General features: G+C 36.5%; 1 protein-coding gene across 1 annotated transcript in view; it reads right to left on the reverse strand.

Annotated features, from left to right (window-relative positions):
- The window catches only part of PJA2 (praja ring finger ubiquitin ligase 2), a 74,076-nt gene that overhangs the window by 41,549 nt on the left and 10,231 nt on the right, over positions 1-22,296 (reverse strand). The window contains exons 2-4 of the mRNA XM_015140547.3: positions 5,561-5,678; positions 3,695-3,895; positions 404-1,454 (exon numbers count right to left, since the gene is read on the reverse strand). Coding sequence (XP_014996033.2) covers positions 404-1,454; positions 3,695-3,895; positions 5,561-5,591 — 1,283 coding nt within the window. The 5' untranslated portion in view covers positions 5,592-5,678. The remainder of the gene's footprint in view (positions 1-403; positions 1,455-3,694; positions 3,896-5,560; positions 5,679-22,296) is intronic.

A 22,296-nucleotide genomic window follows, 5' to 3' on the forward strand; every position in this document is an offset into this window, starting at 1 on the left:
GCAATGTTAATGAAGTATTACCAACCAATAATTTGTGACATTAATCACTTTTTAAACCAAGACTGGCTTAATGTAGGTTTTCAAAAAATACAATAAATGTTTATCTTACATTTTATTAATTGAAATACCATGAACTAACTAGCATCTCTATCCCTTTATAATAATTAATAATCATTATCTGAACTTCTTTCTGTAAACTACTAAAATCTCAAAAACATTTTTTTGTGAAAAATTCTAATGAGTAGTTTGCATGTATGGTTAGCATTCAGTAAATAAGAATATCTGGTAAGTCAAAATGTCTAATTGCTTGATCTTATCCAATAACCCAACCATCAAACAGGGTTCTAGAAAGAAACCACTTCATTTACTACACAATCTGAAAAAGTACTGGATGTGACCTTACCTGTCTTCATCTTTGTCATAGAGTTGGTAATAATCTCCACAGCCATTCCAAAAGGTGTTATCCACTTCTTGCCTTCCTGCTGTGGCTCCACTTTCTGGTGTTATTTGGTTATTTTCTGTTTCCCTTTGTGTAATAACTCTCGAGTATGGTGGATCCAAGAACATACAGTCATGCTCTCCATCATATTCTTCACATTTTATTAACAGGTCATCTGAGCCACTTTCCTCAACTTCCAAAGCCTCCCTCCATCTTTGAACACTTCTTTGTTTCGCCTCATGCCTATTAAAACCTGTTTCTTGGTCTACCTGGCTTGAACTTATCAGTTTTCTAACTTTTGGCCTCACTACCTGTTCAGGAGAACTTCCATGGTTCTTTTCCCTATCATTGGTATTTTGTTCACTACAAATATGCCCTGGACCGTAGGCTGCATCTTCAGTTGAATTTTCTGTCTGTCTTTCCTGGCTAACATTGTTTTGTTGTTTCTTTCTAACCATTTCATCTTGAAAAGACCTCTGAATTTCCTGGCCATTTTGATGGACAAACTCAGTATCACCAGCAGAACTTTTCGCTAACGGTACAGAATCTAACTCTTCAAACGCATCTCTTACTTCACAGTTAAATGAGGGAACTGGTGGTGAAAGATCAGAGTGTGCCTCTGCCTCTCTGTTTTCCAACTCAAATATTGTATTGCCTAATGACTCCTGATATCTGCTACCTTCCACGACTTCTGCAGAAAGTTGAAGACGGTCATTATCTTCTCCATGTTTGCCATCTGGATCATAAGAGTCTGTATGAACCAAAGCAATTCCATTTTGGACACTTGAAGCATTACAAGCTCCTGGAGTATACTCTCCCTCAGAGTGATTATGAAGATTTGTACTGCTTCCTAAGGTATCCCTGCCTTCCTCACTATGATGTACTGCAGCAAAGGACTGACTGCTCTCAGTGGTTTGATTCAATGCTGAACCACAAGTGGGAATTTCTGTTTCACTTTTTTCAAATATAGGTTCGCTGGGCAAAGAAGAATCAACTTGATCCAAAGGACTGGAACCTTCATAGAAAACAAAAGAAAACATATTTTGAAGGATTAATTTAGATAAAATTTTATGTAATAACTATCACTTAAGTGGAAATCATACCAATTATTGCCTACTTGAATATATGAGTAAATTTATTTACCAAGCACTTCTATGCTCCTTAACTTAACCGGGGATATAGACTGGTTACTCTATGAGTTCATTTATGTCAATGTATAGCCTTTCACTATCATCTCCCTCACATGTCTTTGGCGGTTTTCTATTTAAATCCTAATATCTAATGCATTCTGCAAGACATATAAAGGAGAAGCTCTTGAGAGGTTATACAATGGGAAGCCTCTCGTAAGTGGAGTCTAGGGTAACCAATCTGCCCTCCCAGTGATTTCCAAACTCACCTTCTTTATTACATGCAGGCAAAAACAAAAAAAAACAAAAAAACAAAAAAGCCTTCAAAAGTACTTATGACAGATACAATAACTATAGTTACAGATCTAAGAGAAATTAGACCCTATTGTGTTTTGTTGGCAATTCACAAAATTATATCTCAGTATCTAGACGTATTAGATTATAAATTCGATTGTTGAATAATTTATAAGTTAACTTTAGATATGTTATAGTTATGACTGAAAATAACAGATCAATATGTTGATTCTTGTAATAGTTCAACTGTGAGAATTCTCAAACATGAGTAAAATCATATCTATAAATTGCTTTAAGCATAACTATCTTGCATCACCACTAACAATAAAAAATGAAGACATTAGAGATTTGTTGGAATAAAAATTCATGAATTGTAAAATAACTGAAGTTTGGCTATGACATATTGTATGAAGGGTTTTTTTGTTTTATTTTTTTTTGAGACAGAGTCTCGCTCTGTCACGCAGGCTGGAGTGCAGTGGCGCAATCTCAGCTCACTGCAAGCTCCGCCACCCAGGTTCTTGCAATTCTCCTGCCTCAGCCTCCTGAGTAGCTGGGAACAAAGGGTTCTTTAATGGGATGACCTTAGTCAGTAATTCAGGTTCTTACATATGACAGCAAAAATAATCTAGAAATGTCAAGTTTGCTTAGAACAAGAGGAAGAAGACAAATCCAGTCCAAAAATGTGCAATTATGGTACATGGGATAGCTGCAAAATACTTTTTCAAAACCACCAAATCACTAAGAAATTTTAATTGAATAAGCCTTCCTTGTCCTTTGGATTTTGTATGATGAAAAAATAAACAAGTCAAGTTAAATTTAGAGATAAAATTAAAAGAAGAAAAGTTGGCCAGGTACAATGGTCCATGCCTCTAATTCCAGCACTTCAGGAGGCTGAGCTGGATGGACCACTTGAGGTCAGGAGTTCGAGACCAGCCTGGGCAACATGGCAAAACCCCATCTTTACCAAAAAATACAAAAATTACTCAGGTGAGGAGGCGCATGCCTGTAGTCCTAGCTACTTGGAAGGCTGAGGCAGGAGAATCACTTGAACCCAGGAGGCAGAGGTTGCAGGGAGCCGAGATCATGCCACTGCATGCCAGCCTGGCTGACAAAGCAAACCTCCATCTAAAAAAGTAAAAAAATAAAATAAAAAAAAGGAAGGCCAGCACGGTGACTCAAACCTGTAATCCCAGCACTTTGGGAAGCCAAGGCAGGTGGATCACTTGAGAGGTCAGGAGTTTGAGATCACCCTGGCCAACGTGGTGAAACCCTGTCTCTACTAAAAATACTAAAATTAGCTCGGTGTGGTGACAAACACCTGTAATCCCAGCTACTAGGGAGGCTGAGGCACAAGAATCGCTTGAACCTGGGAGACGGAGGTTGCAGTAAGCCAAGATCGCACCACTGCACTCCATCCTGTGCAACAGAACGTGACTCCATCTCAAAAAAAAAAAAAAAGAAGAAGAAGAAGAAAAGTTATTTAAATATCATATGCAGGGAAAAAATATCTCTACTTGATCGACGTTTTTAAAAATTTCAAAACATTTCTTTTTGATGCAAAGATGATTTCCTTCGGCTGGAGGTTATGACATTGTAATCACTACTATGACAGCATAGTTATATTTTAATGATTGGCTATATTCTATTTTCTTCTATGTTTAAATATATACACCATTAGTATTAAATTCAATAATAATTTCAAAATAGAATTTCTTGATAGGAAATGTGCTGCATTTGCACTCACAGACATGCATAATACCCACCCAAAAACTTAATTATAAGATCAATTCCTATATAACTATTAATAACCTTTAAATAATTATATGTTACACACCTGAGGAATTTTCCTTTGGAACATCATCTAGTTCCAACACTTCATAGTCATCACCAGCCCGACCTAAGCTTCTTTCATGCCTGGTCATACATGGTTTAAAACTGACATAAGCATGTCTTCTTCCATATCTCCTGCCTGTAATTGTCTGATATCCTCCTGCTGGTTTGGGCCAGGCAGCCTTACCAGATTCTTGGTCCATTGCTGAAAAAAAAGTTAAAAAATTAAAACAGACACAGCAATGTGCTTTATTCTGGCAACCTGTCGGGGAAAACTACTTCAGTTTATATTTTATTACTTATCAAATCATATGCTTCTGAACATGAAGTATACCTCACTAGTATTATAAAACATTATTTTTCACTCACTAGAAAATTAAACATGAAGTACTATATAATAAGAGTTACTGGCCTCTTTCCTTCAAAAAATATGTTTTAAAATTTGGTTCAAGATATTTCAGATTCTTATGATGAAACCTACCAAAAAAATATTTTCCATATGCCAAATTATTATACTGCCAAAGCTCTTTATGGACTGGAGATCTTCCAAATTAAGTACCTTATATATTAATATAAGTGCTCAATACATATTTGATGAGTCAATTACTAGCATATGATATGATGGTTACAATTACTTTAAGAATGAAAACATTTATGTCAAAGATAACAAGTAACCTCTTTAAATGGTATCCGTACCATGAAGAATCAACCAGACCACAATAAATATGTCCCAAAGATTAACGTCAGATAAAACTATGCAAAAGAAAACAGCAATGAGCCAGGTCAAACACACACTACCCTGCCTTCAAAACTACCAATGAATGGTATATGTTACGGTAAGAAAAGCCATCAGCATTTAAATGACTTGACTATTAAGTTTTGATGACTGAGGGGTATATAGCAGTAAACAGCAGCAACTTTCACTAAGTAGTACATTATTACTCACACATGCATATTAAGTGTAAGTTTGTTTAGTCAATTATGTATTACACGTACTACGCAGCAACTAAACAAAATATTTTCTCACAGCATATGGTACAGTCAATAAATGCAACGGTTGCTGGGCGTGGTGGCTCATGCCTGTAATCCCAGTACTTCGGGAGGCTGAGGTAGTCGTATCACTTGGGGCCAGGAGTTCGAGATCAGCCTAGCCAACAAGGCGAAACCCTGTCTCTACTAAAGATACAAAAATTAGCTGGGCATGGTGGCACATGCCCTGTAATTCCAGCTACTCGGGGGGCTGAGGCATGAGAATCACTTGAACCCATGAGGCGGAGGTGGCAGTGAGCCAAGATTGCACCACTGCACTCCAGCTTGGGTGACAGTTTGAGACTCCGTCTCAAAAAAAATGAATAAATGAATGAATGAATGAAACAGTTACATAATTTTTTAGTTGCATTAAAATAAGAAATATAATCACTTCCAAGGAGGAAACAGAAACAACATGTATTTATAATATACACACATATCAAGTATAATAATATCAAGTGTTACACTTACTTAACCCCATCAGTAATCTTGAGGTGGATACTGTATTCTATTTTAAAAATTGAAAAATTAAAGTTAAAATTAAGTGTTGGATAACTTGTCTAATAATCTAACAGTATGACTCCAGAACCAATGCCCTTAACAATTCTACCAAAAGAATAGTCTCCAAACTGGAAAGCATAAAGCTTTCCAAGCTAAATGGGTATGGAAAGAAAATATCAGAATTTCTAATTAGAAACTAAGCTTTACAAATATTCAATATATGGATCAAAACCAGGCTTTAGTAAGATAATATGTCAGATGATCACATGTCACTTACTGGTACTCAAGGTACCCAGAGGGAGAAACAAGAAGTGCTCAATGTAGAACTGACTTTCCTTACCTGCTGGCTCCTTTTCAGTGTATTGTGACATATATGGCAGTGTCTGTATGACTAGTTCAGTAGAATTATAGATGTGATTTAGTTTTTATTCACACTATGGATAAGCCACAGGAGATTCCTACAAAGAAACAATGAATTGAACAACAGATTAATAATAAAAGCAAAAAAACAGCAAAAATGATACTTCCGCTCCTCCTAGGGAAGCCTTATAATAAAACTTAGAAAAATACAATGTGATGTAGCCAGGCACGGTGGCAAATGCCTGTAATCCACCTTAGATTACAGCACTTTAGCGGGCCAAGGTGGGCAAATCAGTTTGAGCTCAGGAATTAGAGACCAACCTGGGCAACATGGTGAAAGCCTGTCTCTGCAAGAAATACAAAAATTAGCCAGGCGTGGTGGTGCACAACTGAGGTGGGAGGATTGCTTGAGCCCAGGAGGTAGAGGCTGCAGTGAGCCGAGATCACGTCACTGCACTCCAGGTCTGGGTGACAGAGTGAGATCCCGTCCCAAAAATAAATAAATAAAAACAAGCAAAATGCAACATGATTTGACAAGCCAATCAAAAACCCTTAGAAATACCAAAATGGCTATCTGAAATACAGATTTACATCTCCTCTTGACAAAACTCAACTAAGTATATATCATCCCTAAGACTGTCAGTGACAACAACACATACATAATTTATAAGTAAACAAACAAAAATATTAAAAGTACTGACTCACGTACTTTTTATTAAATTTACAATAATTTAAATAATAAAAAAGTTTAAACAATAAACTTTTACAATATTAGAAGTACTGACTACCAAACTATTTGGGAGTCTACTACACTGTGCTATCATTGCTTCTCTGTCAAGCAGTAAAGTTCCTTTAGCCCTGGAATTGCTAAAAGGTAACTGTAAGAATACAAACTTCATTTTTTAAAAATGTGTAATGGTTTATAACAATTAATAATGTGTGTAAATAATGATGTATTTAATCTTTGCAATAGTCAATTGATCAGATAATTTAATCCCAAATAACCTATTTTCAATCAGGAAAAACTATAATTTATCATGGAACAAATACAAAAAGAACTTCTGTTTTGAAATTAATGCATTTATTTACTATTTGAAAAGTACTACTTGAGAAGTTGCAACCTGTGGTTTTTTTGAAAGTTTGGTTAAGTTTTTTATTTAAACACCTTAATCATTTAAACACTTGAGCTATTGCTAATTGCTCATCATTAATGCAAATTTATTAGACAATAGCTCTGCAAATGAGTTTAATTGTATATGTTACCTCTCTAATCACAGACAGATATATATTAACATATGTAAGAGTACACACCCACATTCACCCACATAAATTACAAATTCAGTAACAAGTTATGATCCTTTAAAGTATCTGAATCAAAAGAGGCTGTTAGCAACAGCTGAAGAGAAAAGGAATATAAAAAAATAATAATCTTAACATACTGGCAAAAACAAAGGTGCGAATTAACAATGTTTTTTTTGTTTGTTTGTTTTTTGTTTTTGAGACCGAGTCTCGCTCTGTTGCCCAGGCTGGAGTGCAGTAGCTTGATCTTGGCTCACTGCAACCTCTGCCTCCCGGGTTCAAGTGATTCTCCTGCCTCAGCCTCCCGGTAGCTGGGACTACAGGCGCGCGCCACCATGACCGGTTAATTTTTGTATTTTTAGTAGAGACAGGGTTTCACCATATTGGCCAGGCTGGTCTCAAACTCCTGACCATGTGATCCACCCTCCTTGGCCTCCCAAAGTGCTGGGATTACAGGCATGAGCCACAGTGCCTGGCCGAAATGTGGGTTTTATTCTGAGATGGAAAACCATCGAAGTTCTGAGCACAGAAGAGACATTTGACTTCTGTTTTAAGAAGAACGCTCTGGCTACTGTGTTGAATAGCATGAAGGGGAATGAGGTCAAAAGCAGGGAGCACTGTTACAAAGCTATCAAAATAATACTGGCAAGAGATCACAGTGGTTTGGACCAGGGTTAAAACAAAGGGGGTAAGAAATGACAAGATTCTGGACATACTGTAAAAATAGAATCAACAAAATTTACTAATATAGGATATGAAAGAAGGTCAAGGTTGACTCCAGGTTTTAAAGGCTGGGCAATGGGAAAAATGGAGTTAATTTCAACTAATGTAGGAAAAACTGTGTAAGAGGCTGATTTGAAGAAAATATATTCAGTTCAGTTTTGGATGAATTAAGTTTGAGATATCAATTAGACATTCAAGAGGAAATGTTAAATAGGAGTCTGGAGTTGATTGAAAAATTATGAGCTGTTAGTATAATTTGGGAGTTGTCAGTGCATAGATTATACTAAAACACGTATGAACTTGGATGAGATCTCTAGGTGTACATGGAGAAGTAAAGTTAAGCCCTGAGACAATCAAATATGAAGAGCCCAGGGAAAAAGAAGCAGACTGGGTATCCCTTTTCTTAAACGCTTGGAACCAGGAGTGTTTAGGATTTGGGATTTTTTCAAATCTTCGAATATTTGCATATACATAATAAGATATCTTGGGGATGACATCCAAGTCTAAACACAAAATTCACTTGTTTCCTACACATCTTACACACAGTCTGAAAGTAATTTTATACAATACTTTTAATAATTGTGTGCGTGAAACCAAGTTTCTGTTAAGTACTGATGTGCGGAATCTTACACTTATGGTATGATATTGGCAGTAAAAGTGTTTCAGATTTTGGGGCCAGGTGCAGTTGCTCATGCCTGTAATCCCAGCACTTGGGAAGGCCAAGGCAAGCAATCACCTGAGGTCAGTGAGACTACGTCTCCAAAAAAAAGCTTCAGATTTTGGAGCATTTTTTAAATGTTAAATTTTTAAATTGGGGATGCTTAACCTATACCAGAAAAAAATAACAGAGAGGCCAGTGAGAGAAAAGTTAAGTCCTGAAGTGCGAACACCAAGTGAAGAAAGTGCTTCAGGCAGAACTGACCGTGCCAGAAGTTAAAGTATGATGAAGGCCTATCACTGACCACTTAGCAACATGGAGGACAATGGTGAATGGCGGCACCTTTGGTAGCATGGTTGGTGCAAATACGTGATAGGAATGCTGCTAAAGAGAGGAAAGGCATTGGGAAGAATGCAGAAATCATGGAAATCATCCTGTTTCTTAAACTTTTCTTTAATGTGATTCCACTTTTTTTCTTACTCTTTTCCGAGCCGTCTAACATCCTGATCTAAATTTAGTCTACCTGTTTTCAAGGGCTATTACTCAGCTACTTCTGTGGAAATCTTTTGATTGTACTACCTGTTCAGGTAAGTCCCCTACTTTGAATTCCATGTTTTTATCATTTTTTTTCCTTTACTGGAAGATGCTCAAATAACGGTTTCAACAACTATATGTTGGAGGCAAACACTGAGTCCTTGGACATCTGAATATACTATCTCTCTCACACTTTAGTACAGTTCAAGACAAAATCACTTTTTCTAAACTTTGAAAGGCACTGTGTCCTACCTGTCTATTGATTTATACTGCTTTTGTAGAAACACCAAATGTTTCTGTCTGGATATTTAGGGTCTTGTCTCAATAGCTGGTATTCTATAATTTCACAAAGACTTGTTTGGGGCAGGCCATGTTTAAATTTTTCCTACACAGCACTGGAAGAACCATTTTAATTTAGAGACTCTTGTACAGGTCTCAAATATATCTTTTTCCGTACTACTTTTTCTTTATTTGGTCCAAACGGGTTAATCATTTGTCTCTAAACTTTTCTTTCATATTTTCACTCTACAGACTGGGAGATTTCACTCACTTTTCCTTCTTTCACTTAGCCTTTCCTTATTCTCTTAGCCTTTCATTATTCTCTGTAACAATCTTTTTAATTTCTCATACTTTCTTATTCTGTGATTCTTTATTATTTAATAGTGGTTCTTGTTTTATGAATATAGACTAAAATCTCTCTGTAGATACTAATTATTTCTATTTAATCCGAGACCTCTATATTCTGTCTACCACAGTATTCTCATTTCTATCTCTAAGTATAAAAAACAAGAAAAAAAGCAAAACAGGGAGGAGATAAGTAGGGAATAAAAACCATAGCTAGGGTCAGGATTAAAATGATTACTCAGTCCAAATTTGTAGCTAAGGTAAATTGGGAACACTTAGTTTTTCTCTAAATAGACACTTCCTTTGTTGATCAGTTATTTGCTCCATGTACTATTCACCTAACATGTTTATAACAGACTCCTCTCTACTTGTGACAATTAGTCACTTCAAACAATTTGGGGTTTTTACATACTTCTTACTAGTACTAAAACAAATATATAAACATGTTGCTAAGAATTAAAAGAGTTAATCAGAGATGTATTAATTTCTAGGTCTCTCAATTATTAATCTAGAAGTCATCACTTTATCATTTTAACTACAGTATTATGCCAGCAGCTCTGGACAGACAATAGGAATAATCTTTAAGGATTACAAGGAACAACATGGACCTGCAAGATACACTTCTCACAGTAAACTAGTGAATTTAAAGACAAAGGCCTTGTTTATTTTTTATTTACATACACTTTGTCTAATACATTGTCTGGCAGTATATTTAAACAGTTACTGAACAAATGAATGAATGAACGAGATAATTCTGTGCTCCTTTCTCTGATGGAAATGTGGTCATATAATGGAAAGAGAGTGCTAAGTATTTGGGCACACATGGATTCAAACTTCATTTAGGGAAGTTAATAAACTGCTCTCATTATTAGAGCCCTCTCTTGTGACTTGTTTCTAATGAAGACAGTGTGATGGATGTGACTGTGTGTGATGTACAAGAATAGGGTAATAAAAGGAATTGTGCCTCCCTTAATCTCTCTGTTCACTCTTTCTAGAAGAAACCAGCTGCCACATCATGAGATCACTCAAGTAGACCCATGGAAAGCCCACATGGTGAAATACTGACTGTTTCTGACAAAATCCACAAGAAACTAAGGTCTTCCAGCAACAGCCACATGGATGAGCAACCTGGAAAGCAGTTATCTCAGCCCTAGTCAAGCCTTCAAATGACTGCAGTCCCAGCCTACATTTGACTGCAACCTCTTGACTGCAACTACTTGACTGCAACATTATCTTTACAAAGAATGTAAATTAAAATGAAGATTTAGGCACAGGGAGAGAAAAATCAGCTAAACTTTCAGAAGAGTTTCAACCAATAGCATGGATCTACACACTTATGACTCATCTTCTGGGAGCCAGAAATAACTCACTTTTAAAGTATCTTTTCTAGAAAAACAAAGTTGAGAATCAAATATAATTTGATCCTTACTTGAAGAAGTCTTGGTTACCCTTCCAAGTCCATTAGAATATTTATTTTATATTCTCTCATATTTATATTTACATATATGCCTCCGAAATGCCCTAAAAACATTTAAAATTCCTCTTAAATCAGTCTTCTATAATTATCTACCCTGCATTTCCTTTTAGTACATGAATTCCTTAGACACACAGAATTTTGATAATTTACACCTATTATCACAACTGAGATATAAATTCAGACTACAAACTTTATGACAAAATGCATTTATGACAAACTATGACAAATGTTATTAGAAAGCTATTTTACATATACATGTCAAAATCAACTATATTTTAACTTAGTTTACTAACATTATCTTGTCTTTTTATTAACTGCTAAGGCAAAATAAATATCCCAAGAGTTAACAAGGTATTTATTTTGAATAACAATCAAAGCCTACACTTAAATTATTTCTCATACTTGTATATTCTTTTTAATCTATCTCTAGATTTCTCCTATCTTCTATCCACCAGCAAATGACCACCTACACATACACACAACTGCAAAATCGTCCAGTAGATCTTATTTTCTAACTAGTAGATACACAATAAATAAGGAATGAGGCGAAGTCATTCCTATATTTCACTGTAAATAATAACATGAATTTCCTACATAAACATGGAATAATTTCTCCACGTAAGTATTTAGAAATGTCTGTCGGCACTTTTAATTTTCAGTATAGAAGTCTTGTTCAAGTTAATTGAATTTATTCTTAGCCATCTTACATATTTCAATGCTATTCTACACGTATTTTAAAAACTTTTACACTTTGTGGTTGCTAGTACATATATTATAATAATTGGCATCGTATCCAATCGCCTTGCTAACTTCACCTATTTTAATAATTTGCTGGCAATGTATTTGGGGTTTACGTTTTCTAATTTTTATATTATTTTTTGGCCGAGCATACTGGTTAGAGGTCCGATGCGGCCGGGGGCGGTGGCTCACGCCTGTAATCCCAGCACTTTGGGCAGGAGGATCACGTGAGGTTGGGAGTTCAAGACCAACCTGATCAACATGAAGAAACCCCATCTCTACTAAAAATACAAAAGTAGCCGGGCATTGTGGCGCATGCCTGTAATATCAGCTACTCAGGAGGCTGACGCAGAAGAATCGCTTGAACCTGGGAGGCGGAGGTTGCAGTGAGCCAAGATTGCGCCATTGCACTCCAGCCTGGGCAACGAGCAAAACTCTGTCTCCAAGAAAAAAAAAAAAAAAAGAATAAAAGAAAAAAGTTCAATGCAATGTTGAATAGAGGGACAGATGTATTACACACAAATCAGTGGTTTTTCATTGAATATGATGTTAGCTGTATGTTTTTTGTTGGCAAATTAAGAATGCTTCCTTCTATTCATAAATTGATGAGGTTTTCTAAACATAAACACATGCTGAATTTTGTCAAATAATTTTTTTGTAAATTCTACAAAATTTACAATTTTTTTCTCTATGGACCTATGAACTCACTACATTATTCTGTAAAAGTGATAGATAACATTGATTAATTTTATTTTTTATTTTTGAGACAGGGTCTTGCTCTGTTGCCCAGGCTAGAGTGCAGTGGCCAGATCAAGGCTCACTGCAGACTCAACCTTGGCTTAAGAGATCCTCCCACCTCAGCCTACTGAGTAGCTGGGACCACAGGCATGAATCACACCCAGTTAATTGTTAAAATTTTTTGTAGACACAGGGTCCCACTATGTTGCCTAAGCTGGTCTTGAACTCCTGGGCTCAAACGATCCTTCTGCCTCGACCTTCCAAAGTGGTGGGATTACAGGCATGAGACACTGCATCCAGCCAAATTATTACTTTTAAAACATTTAACCAACTTAACTTTACATTCCCCAAACAAATCCATGTCGGTCACAATACATTAACCCTTTTATATCTCACTGGATTATTCTTTTATCTATGTTTATGAGAAATATTGGCTTAAAATGGTCTTGTCATGCTTTTGTCCGGTTCTCCTATCAAGATTATACTAAAGTCATAAAATACACAAATAAATCTATGTTCTTCTTGTTCTCTAGAAGAGTCTGTGTAAATCCAGGATTATATCTTACTTAAATGTAAGGCAGATTTGTCAGTGAAGCCATCAGGTCTAGGATTTTCTTTGTGGAAAGGTTTTTGACAAATTCAACTACCTTAATAGACAAAGAACAACTCAGATTTTCTATTTCTTTATAGGTAAGCTGAGTAAACTGTGTTTTTCAGGGATTATGACCTTTCATTCAAGTTGTCAAATGTATTATCAAGTTGTACATAATTCCCTTTCATTAACAATTTAATATAGAGAAGATCTGTAGTGATATCTCTTTTTTTCATCCCTGATACGAGTATTTGTGTTTTCTTTCATTTTTCTTAATCAGGTCATTAGAGGTTTTCATTTTTAAAAAGTTTTCTTAACTAATTGACTGTAGAACTTTCCTGCTTCATTGATTTCTACTTTTATACTATTTCCTTCTTTCTACTTCCTTGGGTTTAATTCATTGCTCCTTTGAGATAAGAGCTTAGACTACTGACCGTTAACCTTTGTTCCTTACTAATTTATACATCTAAAGCATAAAGTTACCTCTAAGCACTGCTTCAGCTGTATTCCAAACGTTCTGATATGTATTATTTTTATTATTTTTCAGATTAAAATGTTTTTGAATTTCCACAGTGACTTTGTTTTTCATTCATAGGCTAACCCAGAAGTGTCTTGGTTAATTTCCAAATATTTGCAGCCTATTTTTTTTGTTATTGGGTTGTAATATAATTCTATAGTGATCAGAGAACACGCGTTATATAATTTAAATTCTTTGAAGATGATACTACTTTATGACCAAGAATATTTTTGCAAATGTCCCATATGCACTTAAAAATAATGTAAAGCCTTCAGTTGTTGAATATAATGTTCTACAAATGTCAATTAGGTCAAGTTGATTAATCATACCATTCAAATTTCCTATTTCTTTACTAATACTAATTTTATCTTATTGTTCTACCAGTTACTTTGAATGTACTTAAAATCTCCAGCTAGGAATACGGATCTACCTTTCTTTTAGCTATTTTAGCTTCTGTCTTACATACTTGGAAGCTGTGTTACTATGTGAAAACATATTTAGAATTATGTCTTCTTGATAAATTGGCCCACTTATCATGGTTTTCTTTTTTTCTTCTCTCTCAGAATACTTCTCTCCTTAAGTCCATTTTGTCTGGTATTAATATAGCCACATCAGCTTTCTTTTGGTATTTGCAACAATACTGATTCCATCTTTTCATTTTACCTGTGCCTTTACTTGTAAAGTGCTTTTATTATAAACAGAATATAGGTATGTCTTACTCGCTTCTATATAATATCTGATAATCTTTCTCTTTTTGTTGGAATATTTAATCCATTCGCATTTAACATAATTACCAATGTAGTCTGGTTTAAATCTACCATCTTGTTATTATTTTCAATCATCTCACCTGTCCTTTGTTCCTTTATTCCTCCCTTCTTGAATTCCTCGGTAATGATAATTTTTTTGTTATTCCATTTCATTTCATCTACTAGCTTTTTTGATGTATCCTTTAAAATACCATTATCTTACTGGTTTTCCTAGAAATTACAAAATGTATCCTTGATGTATGCTGGATAATATTTCCTAGAAGCTCTAAATAACTTACCTTTCTCTAATGAGCATTTTAAGTTTTCTTCCGGCAGGCAATTATATTGCATGTAGATTGTCTTAACATCATAGAAGTCTGGTTGTGGTTTATGTTTGGACAAGTCCATTTCAGCTTGTCCTTATATCAAAGTGTGCCCTACACTCTTACCGTCTACTTCAAACTACAGATGCTCCTTGACTTACAATGGGATTATGTCCTGACAAATCTAGTATAAAATGAAAATATCATTAAGTTGAAAATGCTTTTAAGACCCTACTAAACCCATTGTAAAGTTGAAAAATCATAAACAAAACCAGTTGAGCACTGTCTGTAGTTCTTTTACCAGGTCCCAAAAGATGCAAGAAACTCTCATAACAGTTTAACTCCTTCATGTCCATGGTTGTTATTTTCATATAGCTCACCCTACATATAAGCCCCACCAAACATTATCAAGACTGTTTCAAACACCTTCAATATCCCTTTCTGAAAACGTCTACTTATTCCATTTCCATGCCTCCATCTGTCTGATGCTCCTTTAGCCTGAATAACATCTTTTAATGTTTGTTATGAGTCTGCCGGTGACAACTTCCCTCTCTGCTTCAGTATGTCTCAGACTGTCTTTGTTTTTGAAGGATATTCAAATGAAAACAGTATTCTACATTAGATGCCTTTTTTTTTTCTTTTTTGGAGCACTATAAAGATGTATTACTATTGTTTGCTGGCTTCCACAGTTTCCATTAAGAAGTCCATGCTATCTGAGCTGAATACATATACTCAAACACCTATCAAGTGAGTGTGCCTGCCAGTGAATTAAAAATGAGAGAAAATAAAATGTTTAAGGATTGGAAAGGAAGGAAAAATCTCATTATTCACAGACAACATGGTTACATATGAAAAAAAAATGGAAGAAACTACCTACAAGTAAAGTTCTACAGTAATAAGTTTTAGATGGTTGACAGATACAAAGTTGATATAAAAATGTATTATCACATTCCAACATAGAGCTAGAAAACTAAATTTATTACTAATATTACCTAAAAAGGTTATTGTTTACAACAGCAACCACAAACATCAAATCCCTAGAAATAAACTCAATGAAAGATGCAGAATATCACTCACAGACATTTTAGAAGACATAACTAAATGGAGAAAAATCCCATACTCATTGGCTTGGTTCAGTTTCATGAATTTCAATTCTCCTTAAATAATATATCGGTTAAATGTAATCCTAATAAAATCCCAGCAGGCATTTTTTTGGGGAAAATTGACAAGGTGATTCTAAAATGTAAACAGGACTGTAAATGGCCAAGAATAACCAAAGTTATCATTAAAAAGAACAAGGTACAAAGAAGTAACTCTTTCAGAAGACAAATCCTAAAAACCTATGATAATTAATAAGAGGCTTGTTAGGGAATAGGCAGACAAATGTATCAATGGAATAGGATAGAAAAGTGTCCAACAGACCGGGCGTGGTGGTTCATGCCTGAAATCTCAGCAGTTTTGGAAGCTGAGGTGGGTGGATCACTTGAGGCCAGGAGCTGAAGACCAGGCCTGGCCAACATGGTAAAACCCTGTCTCTACTAAAAATACAAAAATTTGCCGCACATGGTGCTACATGCCTGTAGTCCCAGCTACTTGGGAGGCTGAGGCAGGAGAATCACTTGAACCCGGGAGGTGGAGGCTGCAGTGAGCCGAGATTGCCCCATTGCACTCTAGCCTGGGCAATAGAGCAAGACTCCATCTCAAAAAAAAAAAGAAAAGAAAAGAAAAGTGTCAAACAATAGAACTTTCTGTGATGATGAAATTCTGCAGTGTTCAAGCCTATATTAATTTTAATCTTAAACAGCCACATGTGACTAGTATCATATAGGACCAACACAGGAACAGAGTCCCGCAACAGATACACATTACATACAATTGACTTATGACAATGCTACATTACAGAGCTCTAGGGACAAGATACGTTTTTTCATTGAACACACTAGATTAATTGGATACTGATGCAGAAACAAAATTTTGCCTGTTTTCCACAAAATGCAAAACTCAATTCCAAAAGGACTGTAGATCTAAATGTAAAAGGCAAAACAATAAATCCAAAAAAACTATAAATCTTTATATTGTTGGAGTAAAGAAAGATGTTTTAAAAAAGGGAACAAAAAGTAAAATTTCCTAAAGAAATAAAGGGCCAATGAACTGCACAATGGAATTTAAAATTTCCATTCATAAAAAGATACCATTCAGAGACTGAAAAGGAAAGTCACAAATGAGAAAAGAAATGTACATTACATATAAGTATCAAAGTGCTCACATACAGCATATATAACATACTCCTAAATATAAAAAAGAATAAGATAATCCAAAAGAAATGTGATAACATGATGAGACACATTCCAGAAAAGGATACACAAATGGCTAAGAAACATATGAAAAGGTATCAATTTCATAAACTGGCTGAAATAATAAATTAGAACAAGTTACTATTATACACCAGAGATGAAAATTAAAATATTAACCATATCAAATGTTAGTGTGGATTTTAAGCAACTTTCACTTTACAGTTGTAAATATACATCTCTGCATTCATCTTGGAAAACTTTTTGGAAGCACCTACTAAACCTGAACATATGCATATGATATGGTCAGGCAAGTCCATCTTCCAAATGCATACCAAGACATATAAAAATGTTCACCTACAGTCCCACTTATATGGCAGTCTGTGGAGGGTGATTGCTTGAGCCCAGGAGTTCAAGGCTGCAGTGAGCTATAATCTTGGCACTGCATTCCAGCCTGGGCAACAGAGCAAGACCCCATCTCTAAAAAAATAAAGAAATTTTTAAAAATGTTCATAGAAGCAATGTCCATAATAATTTCAAACTGTAAACAACCCAAATGTTCAACAGCAAAATGGGTGAATATAACAGAATATATTTGTAGGCAAAATACTATAAAACAGAAACGAACTACAGCTACCCACAACAGGAATACTACAAACACAAATGGATCTCATAAAAATGAATGAAATGAAAAACAGCCAAATACAAAAAATTCATGCTGTATGTTCCATTTTTATAAAAGTTCAAAAACAAGCAAAATTAATCTATGGTGTTACATACCAAGAGAGAATAACCACCTTTTCCGGAGAAGAGGAAGACAAAATGCTGAAAGGTATTATAGCAGAAGGATGTGCTAGTAACATTCTAATTCTTTTTTTTTTTTTGAGACAGAATCTCACTCTGTTGCCCAGGTTGGAGCGCAGTGGTGCAATCTTGGCTCACTGCAACATCTGCCTTCTGGGTTCAAGTAATTCTCCTGCCCCAGCCTCCCGAGTAGCTGGGATCAAAGGCACCTGCGACCACACCTGGATAATTTTTGTATTTTTAGTAGAGATGGGGTTTCACCATGTTGGCTAGGCTGATCTCAAACTCCTGACCTCAAATGATCCACCTGCCTCGGCCTCCCAAAGTGCTGGGATTACAGGTATGAGCCGCTGCACCCGGCCACATGCTAATTCTTGACTTGGTTGGTGTTTATATTGACTTCAGTCTGTGCTAACTTACTGAAGTTACACACATTTTTACAAGCACAGTGCAATAAAAAGTTTTATATAGTCACTGGAAGAAAATATATTCAAGTGTTAAAGTTATATTTCAGTTTGGGTCTATGAGTGATTTTTATGCCTTTGGAAGGCATTTTTTGTTTTCCAACTTTTCTTTCACACACTTGTGCTCCTTTTGTAATTGGCAGAAAAATGTTTAATCACTTTGTTAGCAACAGGTTTTTATGGACCACTGAAAATTAGGCTAAGACACTTCAGAATGCAAAAACACATATTTAATTATTAGACAAAAATAGAAAGTGTGAAGTGGAATTATCTTGGGAAACCTAGGACATGAGATCCTTCTTCTAACCACACAAACATTAGAGAATAAGAAACACATGTATAAAACAAGATCTCATGAAAATTCAACTTCTCAATTTCTGTTTCTAACAGTATGACAGATAAAAAAAATTTTTTAAACCTCACAACTCAAAGCAAATACAAATGTCTTAACTCTGGGTAGGGGGTGAATGGTGGAAAAGAGAAGGAATATCTCGCCTAACAATTCAAAGCCACAGCTTAATCTCATTAGATTTGTGGCTGCAATTCATACAACCTGTATGAGCCAACAAACCACAAAGTGAGAATATTGTTAAGTCTTAGGGAGCGGTGTTCCAAGTACCTGGGAACAAAGCTAATTCCTCTCAGTTGAAAGTCACCTCACTTTCAACCCAGGTCAGAATTCTCACATGTAAAATTTCAAAGAATATGAACTCACAATAAAAAGTACAACATACATGAGAAAGAATGTTGACAAGAATTAACAAAATAAAAGGAAACGGAAAATGCCTATGAAGACTTCAGATATTAAGATTATCAGATGAATGTTTCTTTAATGTGTAAATCATAAAAATAAGGGTCACTAAAAGTATAACTTAAAAGGACAACACTAGGCTGGGCCCAGTGGCTCATGCCTGTAATTCCAGCACTTTGGGAGACTGAAGCAGGTGGGCAGTTTGAGCCCAGGAGCTCAAGACCAGATGAGCAACATGGTGAAAACCCATCTCTATAAAAAATGTAAAAATTAGACAGGCATGGTGGTGTGTGCCTGTAGTCCCAGCTACATGCGAGGCTCAGGTGGGAGGTCACGTGAGCCTGGGAGGTGGCGGCTGAAGCCAGCCGTGATTGTGCCACTGCGCTCCAGCCGGCGACAGAGTAAGGCCCTGACTTCGGGTGAAGGAATAAAAATCTTCCCACAAGCAAAACAATAGGCCCACAGGTCTTAATAGAAATTTCTATCCAAATATACAAATAGATTTCCAGTGCTAAACCTGTTTATCCAGAGAACAGAAAAGGATTTCATAAGCTTGTTTTAAAGACATGTTTTAAAGTTCATTTGAAGAGCAGAGTAAAATCTTCATGAACTAGCCAGACAAGGCTGGGCGCAGTGGCTCATGCCTGTAATCCCAGCACTTTGGGAGGCCAAGAGGCTGGTAGATCACATGAGGTCAGGAGTTCAAGACCAGCCTGACTAACATGGTGAAACCCCGTTTCTACTAAAAATACAAAAAATTAGCTGGGTGTGGAGGCACATGCCTGTAATCCCAGCTACTCGGGAGGCTGAGGCAGGAGACTCGCTTGAACCCAGAAGGCAGAGAGTGCAGTGAGCCGAGATCGCGCCATTGCACTCCAGCTTGGGCAACAAGAGCTAAATTCTATCTCAAAAAAAAAAAAAAAGAAAAAAAGAAACGGCCAGACAAGCAGACAAGTCACAAAAATAAAAAATTAAGATATCAATTCCAGTGATAAAAAAACAAAAATTCTGAGATATTAGCAAGCCATTACAGCAATATATTTGAAAACAGTATATACTGAGTCTATTCCAAAACAGACTCATTAGATATGATTGCTTCTATTTTCATTAATAAACATTTCAGTGGATGGAGAAAAAGCATTCAATGAAATTCAACATTCATTCAAGTTTAAAAGAACTCTCAAGAAACTAAAAATGGAAAAGAATTTACTAAGCCTTATAAAACTAATCAGTCCAAAAGGTATGGCAAAATTACACTGAACAGTGAAGTGTCAGTATCATTTCCTTCTTAAAATGCCAACCATCACTTCTACTTAACATGTAAAGTTCTTTATTCTTTTTTTTTTTTTTTTTTTTGAGACAGTCTCTCTCTCTGTGGCCCAGGCTGGAGTGCAGTGGCACGATCTCAAGGCACTGCAACTTCCGCCTCCCGGGTTCAAGCAATTCTCCTGCCTCAGCCTCCTGAGTAGCTGGGATTACAGGCGTGTGCCATCACATCCGGCTAATTTTTGTATTTTTAGTAGAGACGGGGTTTCACCATGTTGGTCAGGCTAGTCTTGAACTCCTGACCTCATGATCCACCCGCCTCAACCTCCCAAAATGCTGAGATTACAGGGGTGAGCCGCCACACCCGGCCTAACATGTAAAGTTCTAACCATCGTAAGACCAAAAAAAAAAAAAAAAGGTGGGCGGGGGGAGAGGGGGAGAAAGAGGAAAACAAGAGATACTAACAAAACTAGGAATGTAGAAATAAAATTTGTAAAAAGTAAAAATAAAACTCTATTAAAGTGAAAAGAAATCTAAAAGAAAAACCTGAGACATACAAAAAAATTTAGTGATAGTGTCAGTGCTATGGTTTGAATGTTTGTGCCATCTTCCAAAATTCTTAATCCACACTGTGGTGGTAATAAAAGGTGGGGTCTTTTGAAAAGCGATTAAGTCATAAGGGCTCTGCCCTCATAAATGGACTAGTACCTTATAAAAAGGCTGGGGGGGAACTACTTAGCCCTTCACGCTCTTTCATTTTCTGCTGTGTGAAGACAAGCACCAGGTGCCATCTCGGAAGCAGAGAGCAGCCCTCACCAAACAGTAAACCCACTGGCACCTTGATTTTAAACATCTAGGCTCTAGAATTGTGAGAAATAAATTATTTTCTTTATAAATTACCCAGTCTTAGGTATTTTGTCATAGCAGCAGGAACAGATTAAGACAGACAGCTATAACATCAAGATACAAAAGTCAGTACAGTAAACAGCTATAAAAAGTAATTTTAGAAATACACCATTTGTAGGAGTTCCACTTCTGCAGGGTATAGAAAGCTGGAGTGTCACTCCCACTTCAGTTGTGAAAGGGAGTGACTGCCAACAAGGGAAAGGAATGAAACCCTTCCTCAACACTTCTCCCTAGTAGGAAAAAAAAAAGCAACAACTTTATTTTTATTTTATTTTTTGAGACGGAGTCTCATTCTCTTGCCCAGGCTGGAAGGCAGTGGCGCCATCTCGGCTCACTGCAAACTCTGCCTCTCAGGTTCAAGCAATTCTCCTGCCTCAGTCTCCCAAGCAGCTGGGATTACAGGTGCCTGCCATCACACCCAGCTATTTTTTTGGTTTTTTTTTTTTTTTTTAAGTAGAGACAGGGTTTCACTATGTTGGCCAGGCTGGTCTTGAACTCCTGATCTCAAATGATCTGCCCGTCTTGGACTCTCAAAATGCTGAGATTACAGGTGTGAGCCACAGTGAACGGCCAACAACTTTAAACCACTAGGGAAGGGCAGCAATCTCTGTACTCCATTGTGGTTTGGGTATGAGTAAAAGAAAAAGACCTTTACTCCTAGAGCACAGTTAGGAAACAGTTTATAGTCCTGGCTCCTATACCGGTACATTAAAGATTTGCTACCACTGGGGAAGGAGCAGAAAATCTCTCCTGCACAAAACCTATCAAAGATACGGGCCGGGTGCAGGGCTCAGGCTTGTAATTCCAGCACTTTGGGAGGCCGAGGTGGGAGGATCACCTGAGGTCAGGAGTTCAAGACCAGCCTGGCCAACATGGGGAAACCCCATCTCTACTAAAAGTACAAAATTAGTTGGGCGTGGTGGCACATCGCTGTAATCCCAGCTACTTGGGAGACTGAGGCAGGAGAATCGCTTGAACCTGGGTGGCGGAGTTTGCAGTGAGCCGAGATCACATTAATGCACTCCAGCCTGGGTGACAAGAGTGCAACTCCGTTTCAAAAAAAAAGATATGAGGCAGAGTTTGGCTACCATGGAGAGAAGGTACAGCATCACTGGCCCATACCCAAAAACAAGAGACACAAGGCTTGTGTAGCACTGAGTACAGATAAGGAAGACAGAGAAAACTCTGCATCCATCCCCAGGCTAGTCAGCATCAAGAAACAATAGTCTACTGCTGGGGATAATGACAGCATGTGGAGAAACTTC

Source organism: Macaca mulatta, chromosome 6 (genome assembly GCF_049350105.2).
Source record: "Macaca mulatta isolate MMU2019108-1 chromosome 6, T2T-MMU8v2.0, whole genome shotgun sequence".
Lineage (NCBI taxonomy): Eukaryota > Metazoa > Chordata > Mammalia > Primates > Cercopithecidae > Macaca > Macaca mulatta.